General features: G+C 32.1%; 1 protein-coding gene across 1 annotated transcript; it reads right to left on the bottom strand.

The window, feature by feature from the left end:
* Positions 1–2,009: 2,009 nt before the first annotated feature.
* Positions 2,010–5,454, bottom strand: LOC114737223 (BTB/POZ domain-containing protein At5g48800-like). Its single transcript, XM_028925136.1, has 4 exons — positions 5,280–5,454; positions 4,374–4,440; positions 3,094–4,260; positions 2,010–2,750 (listed from the first exon to the last, which is right to left on the bottom strand). Exons 1-4 carry the CDS (start codon positions 5,357–5,359, stop codon positions 2,217–2,219), a joined length of 1,848 nt encoding a protein of 615 aa, XP_028780969.1. The 5' UTR covers positions 5,360–5,454; the 3' UTR covers positions 2,010–2,216.
* Positions 5,455–12,842: the final 7,388 nt, after the last annotated feature.

Below are 12,842 nucleotides of genomic sequence, written 5' to 3' on the forward strand. Positions count from 1 at the left end.
AAAAAATAAAGAAAGAAAATTAGGGGGCAGATTTAACGTACGGATTTATCTGTCTTTTGTGGGGGTAGGGGTGAAAATCTCAACTTTGTCTATGATTGTGTGTGGCCTTGATAAATCCGAAGCTCTATGATCCTGCTTGGAAAGTCCGATTTCTATCATTCAACTTATTAATTAATTTGCTTAATATCTTCCTCATGCAATTATTTTTTCTATGCAAATATTTGAACCCAATAGCAGGTTCAATTAGCTTATGATTGGGATGGAGAACCTTAAGAAGATTGATAAAATAGTTCTTGATTATGTCTCTAGATGTCATTTCCTAAAATAAGGAAAACTGTCTGGATTGTATATATACTTATGAATACTGTGATTACAACACACACACACAGAATATTTTGTATCTATATGTGGAATAGAGGATAATGAAAGAAAAACAGTGAGAAAAAAGCAGCTAAGAAAGAAGGTACCCTCTCAAGCAGTTTCGTTTTATAGGTAACTTAGTTGTCAGTTGGTCACCAAATCAATTCCTCGAACAAAATTCTTTCTCCAAGGAGATTTTCATCGGATTCCCCACCACTTTTGTCCCAAATGATCATTATAAATACAACATTTCTCATCACCAAACACTCCCCTTCCCCAGCATTTTCCACTTGCTTGTCTATTACTTTCAAGAAACAGAGAGAAAATGAAAGCTATTAGAAATGAGAAGGGTGTGCTAAAACTGGTGCATCCTGGTAGACACATTGAGATTCACAGAGAGCCAATAATAGCAGCAGAAATCATGAGAAGAAACCCCAGACACTGCATTACAAGACCAGATGTGTTTCAGTTTCCATGGATTGTTATTAAACCAGAATCAATTTTGCTTCCTGGTAGAGTTTTCTTCATCGTTCCCAATCACACAATCTATAACTTGATTAAATCCAAAGCACCCTCTTTACAAAACCAACAGTTTCCACATGATCGTTCTTTAGTCATGTATTCTGCTGATATAAGCACCAAGAATCTTCTAACCCGCAAGAAATTATTCACCAAGTGTTTACCTTGGAAAATGCATCCTTGTGTAACAGTGCAGAAGCAATCCCGAGTTGAGGTTTGGCCTAAGCGGATTAGATACAAAGAGACCCACATGGAAACTGCGAAGCACTTACAGGAAGAATCAAATGCAGAGACCAGAGATTATGATGCCATTGATTATCAGAAGGGAAGTGAAGGTAGTGGGAAAGAATCGTCTGAGGAAGATGTTGATTTAGAGTTTCTGTATGAACACGTTACTATGTTGAAATCATGTTTTAGAAAACCAGATAGCATTCGTGGGTTGCTTAATCGTAAGGTATCTTTTGATTTACCAGACAAAGAAGAGGAGCAAAGGGAGTACAATGGAGTTCAGCAAAGTTTTCTGGATGTTGAGATTAGTGATAGTGATACCAGCAAATAGTGAAGCATGCCTTTTTTAGTCTTTCTTCTCCTTTTTACCGCTTTTAGTATTCTCATCCGCACAGCTTAGCCAAGGTCTTTTGTAACAGCCAAGAGAGAAACGTTTTGTGTCATTTTTGGTTCTGTATATCCCGTAAATAACATGTACAATGATGACTTCTTCTACTAAATTTACACACGGTTGGGAGTAGCAAGAATTCTCTGAGTTTTCAGATACATTGGATTTGAAAGGTCATCATACATTGTGACCTCAAGAAAATAATTGAGTTTATATTAATATGTAACGTCCAGTGTGCACAAATTAGAGCAGCAACGGAATATATTTTTGGAAATTGATTCCCTAAGGAGAATTCTTAAAATAGAAATTTATTTGGGATTTAAACTTAACTTTCCTTCCCAGAATAACTCAGCCAGTTTTGACAGACACGTTGTAAAATTAGAACAGGGAGAAAAAGATAGATGACCAGTTATTGACATATGGAACAGAAACAATCCAGATATAGATGGAACAGAAAATTTCGTACAACATTTGATTACATGCTGGTGTACAGATTCTCTATATCTATTTAACCAAAGCAAACTACTGCAGCAACCACCAGAATACTGATCTTGCAATCGAGAGAGCCTCCTAGTTATGCAAAAAAGGCCATACTAATATACAAGGTGGCCGACAGGAACAAATTAAAGATAAACAAAATGAAGTGAACATGTCACAACAAGCATAGTTTACAGTTACGCACTGAGTACAATGAAAAAACAAGAAGTCAAGTTACATTTACCTATTCTGTGCTAGCACAGGTTCTTTCAATGACCTTTGAGTCTGTTCTATGAGAATTTCTGGAAGGAGAACTTGATCCTCTGGAAGAACTATGTCCAAAAAGGCTAAGCTTACCAATTTTTTTTGAGAAAGAAGTCATAAATTTACGGGAACCAGACTTTGCCATATCCCTCTTCATGCAAACATGCTCTCTCTCCAGATCATTTAATCTCATTCTTAACCTGGCTAACTCTAGTTTTAGCTCTCGATTTTCTCGTCGCAGAGATGCATAATTATCTCTTGGGGACATCGCTGCACTTAGTGCACCGCTGCCTATGCGCCATGACTGGTGCATTGGCTTGGGGTCATCATCCCCATAGGAGTTGCATAAAGAATTTCTAAGCCTTAATTGCTCAAAATATAGAACTTGGACTACTGATTGGATAGGAAGGCGCTCATTTTGTGCAGCATGTGCTCCAGCTTCTGGTGTGAGCTTTTGAAAATCAATCAATTTGCTCAGTTTCTTCCGGTCTGAATCTGGCAAGCCTTGATGAGCCTGTAAAATACAGAAGAATCAGCATTAAGTTTACACACCCAGTCAAATTCATGAATAGCATTGTTTACAACAGATGAAACTTGTTGCAAAGGAAATCCAATTTGACATTCTTCCCATTTGCAAGCTTTAGAGAAAATAAGACACCTAATATGTAACATTTTACCATTTAAGTTTGTCTGAAATATATGACTGATGGCATACTTTTTTTTTTCCCCCAATAATAAATCAGCTAATTTTAATGCATATAATTCTATACCACTTTAAGAAGAGAATGCACTCAGGAAAGTAGTCTTTGTGAGGAAAATGGTATTCATAAATCAGAATAGAAGATGGCAAAACGTACTTTCAAGTATATATCAATTGCTCTATATAACCCATCATGAACAGTCCGTGCATGTGCTGGTAGGGTTTCTGCAATGACCATAAACTTAGAAAGCTTCAGGTTTGCATCAGGGGCAATTTCGGCAAGGTAATTGTCAACTAACTTCGCCACCTTGACTAATGCAGTTTGGGAAGGTGAATGAGGGCTATCAGATTCAAAAACAGAAGCATCTTCTAAATCATCTTCACTATCATCCTGCTGACAGAAGTTTACCAAAATCCTATGAACTGTGTCAACATCAAATAAGGTGTCCCCTGCATGCTTGAAAGATGGAATCAAAAGATCATCAAGAGTTGCAACATCCAACTGTGACCCAATCCTTCTTTCAAGATCAAGTCTACAAGCAATTGCACAGTCAAGCATCACTGCACTTCTCAATAGCCCAAAAAGAAAGTTGATAGGAACAACAATTTTCTCAACTGGCAAGAGGCTGACAATTGTCTCTACCACAAGCTTTTCATGCCCTGTCAAATTTGAATCAACTTTAGTCTGGCTAGAAGGATTCCACAAGCTGGATTTCTTCGTTAATTCTTTCTGGGCATAATTTACAAGGGAAACACCGATACTCTCAGGACGAACCCCGCGAAATTTCATGGCTAATATGACTCTCTGATACATGTCAATCCTTAGAACAGAAAGATCTTCTATCCACCAGTCACCTTCGCATTTTGCTTGCCTGCTCATGTGTAGCCTCCCTGAACTGCTATACTCTAACCTTGAGAAACTAGAAGCTATTTGCTCTGCACAGGCTTTTGATGCTATAGCATCAATGCAGCGACCAACTATATTCAGCTCATCAGCAAGAGGAAGCAGGTTTTCACATTGCTGCAAGACTTCAACGCACATTTCAAGGTTCTTGCAAACAATGCTGTCCAGATATTCCTCAGCACGAGAACCGAGGTTGTCTTTTGAGAACTCTTCCGTCATCTCGAGGTAATCACACATACAACAGAGCTGAGCAACATTTGTAGATGTAATCTCAAAGTTAATACCGTAACAGAATTTTGCAGCCAACTCAAAAGACTCAGCGCCTCCTGGTAGATTCAGAAGCTCCACTCTTGAGATATCAGAATCCCTGTGTTCTGCAACTAACCTCCGAATTCGCCCACTTCGAGAGACAAGAGGAAACTTCATATAAAAGTACGAACAATCAGGATCACCATAGTGTGGAACTAATTGTCATGACGCGTGTTAATATTTACAATTATAATTAATTCAAAACCCACGATTTAGATACTTGCCTTGTGTAACGAAAATGATCCTCCATTCACTTCTATAGTAATATCGCTGGGTACATCTCGAAAAATCCTGCAAAAGATTAAAGATTCAATCATACATAAGAGACAGTTTACTGTATTGAACTTCAGAGTAACTCAAGAATTTAAGAATTCAACAGGGGAAAAAAGCTTCAAACAGAATCCTAGTATCGGCTTAATTCAGTTAGTCAAACTATTAAACAATAGAAACTTTTTTGACAATTTTTTCGATAAAATCTACATCAGAGTTTATTTATATGATGGTTGTTAGACTCGAATGGAAAACAAGTTACTCATCAATATGTCCCCTGCTCAGTTCTGAGTACAAAAGGAACAAAAACAAATTATATTACCACTTGATTGGAAGAGTTAAGTGTACAGTAGATGCCAACAATGGAAAAACCAAGTTCTCTGGCAATCATTGAAAAAGAAAGAAGTTCATACAGATATCCAGAAAGAATTGAAGTGTAATTAAGAAGTTCAAGTTGACATTTCAGCATCTCAGAAGGAAAAAAAATACTGGTAACATAGATCAGTAGTTAGAATGCATTATAGCATAAAGTTACGTAGTTAATAACAACAGATCATTGATCAGCTCATTCCAGCAGGAAGATCAGAAAATATTCGAGAATAGCACGTTTAATAACAATAACTCTCAAAGAAGCAAGTTGAATTAGCTGTAAGAAACACTTCTCAGAGCTGCCAAACAACAGGCAAAAACTCTGAACTTGAAAAACACATCAAAACCTGAGCCACCCGTCAAAGAAAACACTTTTAAACAGTAAGACAAGAAGCAAGCAAAGTCCAAAATCCTCAATGTGAGGAAAACACAAGTATATGAGTAAAATAAAACATGTCAAAGCAGTGAGAAAACAAAACAGCAAACTAAACCATTCATTGCATCGATGCCTAGCACTCTTGGCCAAGGACAATTGCTGGTGCTGAACCTGATGCTTGTCAGTACGGTCCATAGGGACTGAGGAAAAAAACCCAGGAAAGTAAAATGGAATGTGAAGAGGAGATAGGGAGAAAAAGTATAGTAGTGTGGGTTTAAGGCAGTGAAGCGAAGAAAGAGACAGAGACACTGTTGGAGAAGTTGGTGTTGGAGAAGTTCTTTGGCCATTTTCGTCAAACAGGTGGTGCTCAAAGCATAGATTGCAATCTTCCAAAGCCATGCGCCTGTGATGTGGGTCACACTTTGCTTTTCGGCACCTCCCTTATAATTTTTCAATATCAAAATCCCTTTGTCCGCAAGATACTATCCAAGAAAAATCATTTAAAAAATAAACTTATCTCATGATATGAGTACTTTAAATTGCATTTGAGCTATATATATACGATGAGATTGCAATATCTCAGCGTATAAGAGGGAGAACTTAACATCCCATATAATCAAGCTGGTGTCAATTCATCTCAAAAGCATTCATTATGATTCATTTTAAATGGAACATATGATGAAAGTAAACAGGAAGTTCAGACTAGCAGAACCAAATATAAATAAATAAATAAATGTAGATCTCTTATAAAGATTAATATAAGATGAATGTAAGCAGACTTAAATTTGTAAACGATTTTACTCCTTTCTGTAGCAAATCTGGATTCCTCCACATCTCCACACATATGATATACTCTCTCCAATTATTAAGGACTAATGGATTCAGGAGATTAAAAAATTTTGTTAAGATGGTTATTTGTAATAAATATGTGTGATTTTTTTAAAATGTCCTTGCTAATCATGTATATTCACTAGAACTACTATTTTATGAAACATTTAATATGTGCAACTACTGTAAAAATTACTCAGAAAAAATAGATAAATATGAGAGATAAAGTGAATTGCAACTTTATATTTATAACCAAATTGAATGCCAAACTAACTATTATATTGAGAACCAGTATATATTTTACATGAACTCTTTAGGCAAGAAGGTTTATTAATTAGTACTAGTACAATTTCTGAAATCCCTTTGCACTTGACTAATTTAGGTTAAATTTAGCCAGAGAAAATGAACGTGAAGTTGCCTCTGTGGCAATTTTCTTGTACACAGACTCATCAAACTCAAAACTTTTATTTAATAAGCACCAAAGGCCAACATTTTCGCTAGATAAACCCGTTTAATTTAATAAAAGGGATAGAGTCCCTACTAATTATTTTGATTGGATGCCTTTTTCCTGCTGCGTGCTTTAAGCAAGGAAAGGGGCCCCAAAAACAGGGAGGGAGACTGGAGAGGGTTTCTGTAGAAACAAATGTTTATGCTCACAAAAAAGTCAATCATCTCACGAAACAAAGCGGCAACAAAAGTTGTTGCAGGCTTTGACAATCTTGTCTCATCTTTTTCTTCCTGTCCCCTCTTTCCTTCATTCTCAATTATTCCATTTTGGATTTATCAACATTACATCTTAATTTTAAGGTGCTTTTAATTTCATTTATACTAGTGTTACTATAAACCTTTTCAATCTTTTAAAGGGCAAATCAAACTTCATGCTTGTGAAGAAGTAATTTTATGTTGTACAAGGTAAGGTATGTGATAGTAGTTTTATCTTATAAAACGGTGAAATAATTATTTTAAATAGAAGCAAATAATCACTTAAACTAGAAGGAGTAATTACTATCTTCATGATGATTGATACTCCTTATAACTCTGAACCTTGTCCCATAGAAGAAAATCATAGATCATATTATAAATATGAGGGTATTTTGATTTAGGAAAACACAGAAAGTACTTTGGCTATCTTACTTGGGGCTGAATTAGGTTTTTTTGGTGTTCTAGTTGAAACACGTGAGCATACTCCTTGTTTTTGAGCACATTGATCTTAAGCTCCAGGATAGTCTTCCAACCCTTAATATAAGACTTATCAACTAATTTATAGGGTTTAAATAAGTTACTAAATTACCTTAAGGTATTTAATTTATATTTATCGTCTTTGTCCAAATAAATTTAACTCACTTACAAATTAATATATAATCTAATAATACATATAAATATTTTAAAGAAAACATGTAATATATATTATAATTTAATAATTTAATAATTTTTTAATCTTTCTAAATTAGTTAACTGTGTCCAGAGGTAGCATTTTTTTTAATCACATTTTCTTAGTAGTATTTGCTTTTGTCCAGATTTTAGGATATTTGGAATGGGAAATTGAAGAGCTGAATTGATTGAGAAGGAAGGAAAGGGAGTGAAAGCAAGAGTTAGTAAATTAGAAAAGTGAACTGGATGTGTGCAGTGTGCACTGTATTTCCCTTTCCACGTGAATGAACAAGACGAAGAAAGTAATTAAAAGATGCGAAAGGTCAAAAGGTGAACATCACCCTCAAAACTTGGATTAGATATGGATTCTGTTGCTTTATCCTTTTTTATTTGAAGTTAGATCTCTTGCATATTTTGAGAGGGATCATGTTTCAAATTCTTAAAAAAAAAAAAAAAGTACTCCCCTTATGACTAATAATAACAAAATAAATGAGTTAAAATTAGTTATTTATTGCAACTCCCAGCATTGTTTATAATATACGTAAGTATCATGTTTTGTTTGAAGTATTAATTTTTTTTTCAAATAGTATTATTAACTTATTATAAATTTTCCTAATTAATGATATAAACCCATCTAAATAATATTTTTATTAAGGATAATTTTGATCTTTTATAAAAAAAAATAATTTTAACTAATTTTTTTGATCTAGTATTCATAATTAACTATAAAATTTCCTAACTAAAAATCTAAACCCCTCTAAATAATGATTTTTTTAAGAATAATTTTAATTTTAATATGTGGCCTATGTTAGACTACTCTTATTCTGAGTCCCATGTCTACCTTAGATAACATGTACAGTTGGAATAAATTAGAAAGAGTGCACCAGGGATGCACATCTTTATAAGGTCGTTAATTATTTGAAAATAATAATTCAAATCAAATGATTTAATCCACATAATAATACTTTTTCAATCCTTAATATAAGGCCTATTTAATAATTTGATTAGATTAAAAAAGTTAGACTTAGTTAATTATAAGAAATATGACATGTTTTTTTTAAAAAAATCATAATCATCTTTCTTAATATCCATTTTCTCTTTTCTACTTGATTATAGTTGAGGAAATATTCATAGAAATAATTTAAAAAAATTTATATATATAAAAAATAAATCTTACGAGTATAAAATATATATACACCTTGCATATAATATATACAAGGTGTTGCAGGGAAGATGTGCACGCGATGGCTAGGAAGGGGACTAGCTAGGTGTGGCCACACTCTTATAATTTTTTATGATCTGTGATTTGATTACCCACCACCTCATGTGGACCATGACCACAAGTGGGTCCCATAAAAAACATATATCATTAAAGTGGGAATAATATGAAATCATTTCTTCCACCACCAGCCACCTGCTCGTTTACTATTACTTGTAATTTCAAGGACATAGAAACAAAATGTTGTTTTTTGGGTCCAAAGTTACATTGTTTTTAAGGAGGCATATGTGTGTGACATGTTGGTTTGGTATTAGACATCTCAATGTTCCATGCATGGACGGCATATCCCTTAATCTCAGCCCATGCTATGCCTGTGATAATATTTAATATTTTGGAGTAAAGCAAAAAAAAATTAACATACAAATTTGTTTCAAAAGTTTTCACTGAAAACATTAGGCATCTAGAATTTTTTTGGGATGCAAATTTACTCAAAAATTTAAAATCATATTAATGTTGAATCTTAAATCCTAAACCCTAAAGTTAAAAATATTAATAGTCAATGTAACTATTTTAACAACCAACATTAATTTTTTAATGATAAGTGGTAATATTACCATAATTTTAAAATTTCGAAGCAAATTTACACAACAAAAAACTTCTAGATATCCAAAATTTATAAATAAAACTTCCGAGACAAATTTATATCTTAACTCAAAAAAAAATTAAATAATCTTATAACCTAGTCATATAAATATTCTTTCACAAGTGAAGGTTGTAGATGCAATCCCAATAGTAACCTAGGCAATTAAACTTATCCCCTAATTTTGAGGGGAAAAAGGGGTTCCAAGCGAGATTATTCAGTTAGAGAAAAAGTAATAGGATTTGCCTGTGCATATTATTCAATCAGAGAAAAAAGAATGGGAAAGTGGTCCCGTCTAAACTAGATTATTTGGACGATGGGATACGATACAATAATGAGAGAATTACAATAAGGTTTCTACTGAAAAAAATGATTAAAAAGTCTAAATAACAATGTAAGCAGTATGTATCAGAATAAAAATTGACGACTTTCAAAACTTGTATTGTAATTATTTTTTTTATCTCATTATAGCTCTCTCTATAATAATATTACCTCGGGTCCTAATTATAAGAGTTAGTTAACTAATTTAAAGAGATTAAGAAAGTAAGTTAAGTTAGTTATTTGTCTTAAATAGGTGTTCTCTTTCCTAAAATATCTTTGCTAATCAAGTGTATTGACTAGAACTATCATTGTTAGAAGGGTTACTTTGGAAAAAAAAATATAAATATGAGAGACAAAATGGATTGGGATCTTATATTTAGGATCAAAATAAAAGTCAAACAGGGTTTTATATTAAGGACCAGAGGTAGTATAATTAATATTATTTATATAGAAATAGTGTCTCGACTTTTTTTACATAATTAAATATGCCTTTTTAAATATGATGTTTCGAGTTCAAGTTTGTATGAACGTAGAAAACATATTTGAAAGAGTTATATCTAGCTAATTGACTCTGATAATACTCAAATCTAGCTAAGCCGACTAATCATATGAAAAAATTATATTATATCTAGTTCTATATATAAAATCTTATTTATAGTTCAATTTGTACTATAAAATGAATCTTATATTTAGGATAGAAATAGTATTATTGAGAGAGAGACAATAAGTTCGATCAAATTCAGAAGTGTTTTCTTTTTAGATAATGAAATTCAATTCTCCCGCGTATATAAAGTCATACATACATATGCTCGAGGTTCATAAATACAAAAAAGATCATCATCATCATTATTATTACACGTACAAGAGTTTTGTCCATGTCAAATAATTCATCAAAAACTTTCTTTTGATGAAGACTGAATAAATTTAAATTTGATTAATTTGAAAGTATATGTTGTGATGATCAGGAAGAACATATATAGAAAAGTGATTTATGATTGATGGATTCCTTGTTCGAGGCATTGAAATATATTACCTCCGATTCTTAATATAAAACCTTGTTTGATTTTTATTTTGGTTCTAAATATAAGACTCCAATCCACTTTGTCTCTCATATTTATATATTTTTTTCCAGGATAATCTTTCTAACAATAATAGTTCTAACTAATACACTTGATTAGTAAGGATATTTTAGAAAAGACAATATCTATTTATTATAAATAACTAACTTAACTTCTTTCCTTAATCTCCTCAAATTAGTCAACCAACTCTTATAAATAGGGTCGGAGGTAGTAGAAGATGTGTCACATGTAGTCATATAAGACAGATTCAATTAACTAAGGCTGGTATTCGCTCACAGATAATAGTCAATAATATGATAACATTTAATTGAAACTAATTGGCTGTATGTCCATATAAATGATAAAAAGGAAACAACGAAAAAGCAAAGAGAATAAATAAAGTTGTACGTTCGCCTCCAAAGTTGATGTGTGACACTATTTGTGGGGTTTTTTTTCCTCGTGATTTAACATATTGATTTATATACCTTATTACAACTTTAACAAGTCACAATTCCAGAAGATTATTGGCTTTTTTTATCAAGAAAAAAAATACATTCAGCAATGAAATAATTCGTTTGTTATTAATGAACAAATGATCATTATTTCTAATATTAAACTAGAAATGAATAGAATAGTTGAAAAATCTCTAGCGAATTCAGAAGTCCTAGCCAATTCATTGTTAATTTTAAATACCAACATATTCTTTTTCCATTTTAATTATATTATCAAATTTATTGAACGTGAAGCAAGGGTTTAACTTTTAGTGATGATACCTAGCAATGTCTTAAAATTCAAATTAGATGTGAAATTGAAAAAGAGAGTGATTCACGGGTCTTGTGATTCAACCGCTTTGATTGAAGATGCAGTAATCAAATAAAAATTTAATAATAAATAATTATAGACACTTATAATACTATATATACACACACAAAATAAATTCATAATAAACCTAACTGTCAATATAAGGACATTACAATATATGAAATTTTTAATAAAATAACATCATATGACTGCAAATTCACTAAAAATATATTGAACCTTTGTATAGGGCTAATTTAAATTTTTTCAACGTTTTTCATGATGTCATAAAAATCATATAATTTTCTAAAAACCGTTCTAGTTTCTGATCATTTCAGATTTTGATTCAATAATAATTTAACTCTAATCTAATCTAACTCAACCATTAAAAAAAAAACTGTTCAATTCAAACTGACTTGTTAGCAAATCCTGTCAACAATTCAATCAGTGCAACCATTATATTCAATTCGGTTTGACTTATAAATTTTGAAAAGAATAAGATTGTTGTTACTAAATCATTTTCTGAATGAAAGCTATTAATGAAAAAGGTAGCGGCACGTCTATTTCTAAGTTGCAAAAAGTTGTTTTAATGGCAACAACGTTATCGATAATATATAATTGTATTGCAGAAGGGGCATGCCATGTTTCTGATGTCTGCTTGCAAGTTAGATTATCATTATCTGAATGGTTATGTTGTCTCCACGTAGGTCTCTTTCATCAATATCATGTTCAAACCATATATGAGCACTTTGGAAAGTATAAGTGGGTTTGGCTAGTACAATAATTATATCCACACAACTAAATGTGCTTGTTTTTCAACAATTTGACAATAACATTAATTAATTAATTAGACTCCCATGATACCTAAATATAAGAGCTAAACTTTGGTAAGGAAAAAAAAAGCCAAAACAATATAGATATTTTTTTTAAAATCTTTTTGTATAAGATCTCAATCTATTTTGTTTTATAAATTTTTTTATGTTCTCTTGGTTAATTACGCATCTATAAGAGTTCGTCATGTATAGTTTTCCATGTAAATAAACAGAAGGAGTACTTTAAGTAAAACAATACATATTAGCAAAAAATAAAAAAGAAAAAAGAAAAGGAGAAAAACATTTTTTTTTATAAACAACCAACTTAATTAATATTTTTAATTTGTCTGCAAATAAATCATCCCCTACATTGCGAATCTAATGAGTATTTTTCGTGGTTTATTATTAAATTCTTGTTAATCTGCCTCTTAAATTCTTGACGACGTTTGCACGCATGAGGATGACATAAAAAGAAGCAAGCCTACGAACTTTATGAAGATATACCCTTTTTTTAGGGACAAATTAAAAAAAAAAAAACACACCAATATTTCATCACACAAGCACACTCACACTCACACTCACAGAACGAGTTTGAACAAAATGCACCAAAGAGACAATAAAGAGAATTAAG

The sequence above is a fragment of the Neltuma alba genome, unplaced genomic scaffold (assembly GCF_004799145.2).
Source record: "Neltuma alba isolate B1F8T4 unplaced genomic scaffold, ASM479914v2 tig00013418_pilon, whole genome shotgun sequence".
In the NCBI taxonomy this organism is placed as follows: Eukaryota; Viridiplantae; Streptophyta; class Magnoliopsida; order Fabales; family Fabaceae; genus Neltuma; species Neltuma alba.

What these genes read in the sequence shown, in the direction of transcription:
- LOC114737223 (XM_028925136.1), bottom strand. Translation starts at nt 5,359, where the DNA reads ATGGACCGTACTGACAAGCATCAGGTTCAGCACCAGCAATTGTCCTTG. An exon ending in AGGCATCGATGCAATGAATG is followed by an intron (nt 4,441 to 5,279) that starts GTTTAGTTTGCT and finishes AATCTTTTGCAG; the next exon opens with GATTTTTCGAGATGTACCCA. An exon ending in GATCATTTTCGTTACACAAG is followed by an intron (nt 4,261 to 4,373) that starts GCAAGTATCTAA and finishes TTTTATATGAAG; the next exon opens with TTTCCTCTTGTCTCTCGAAG.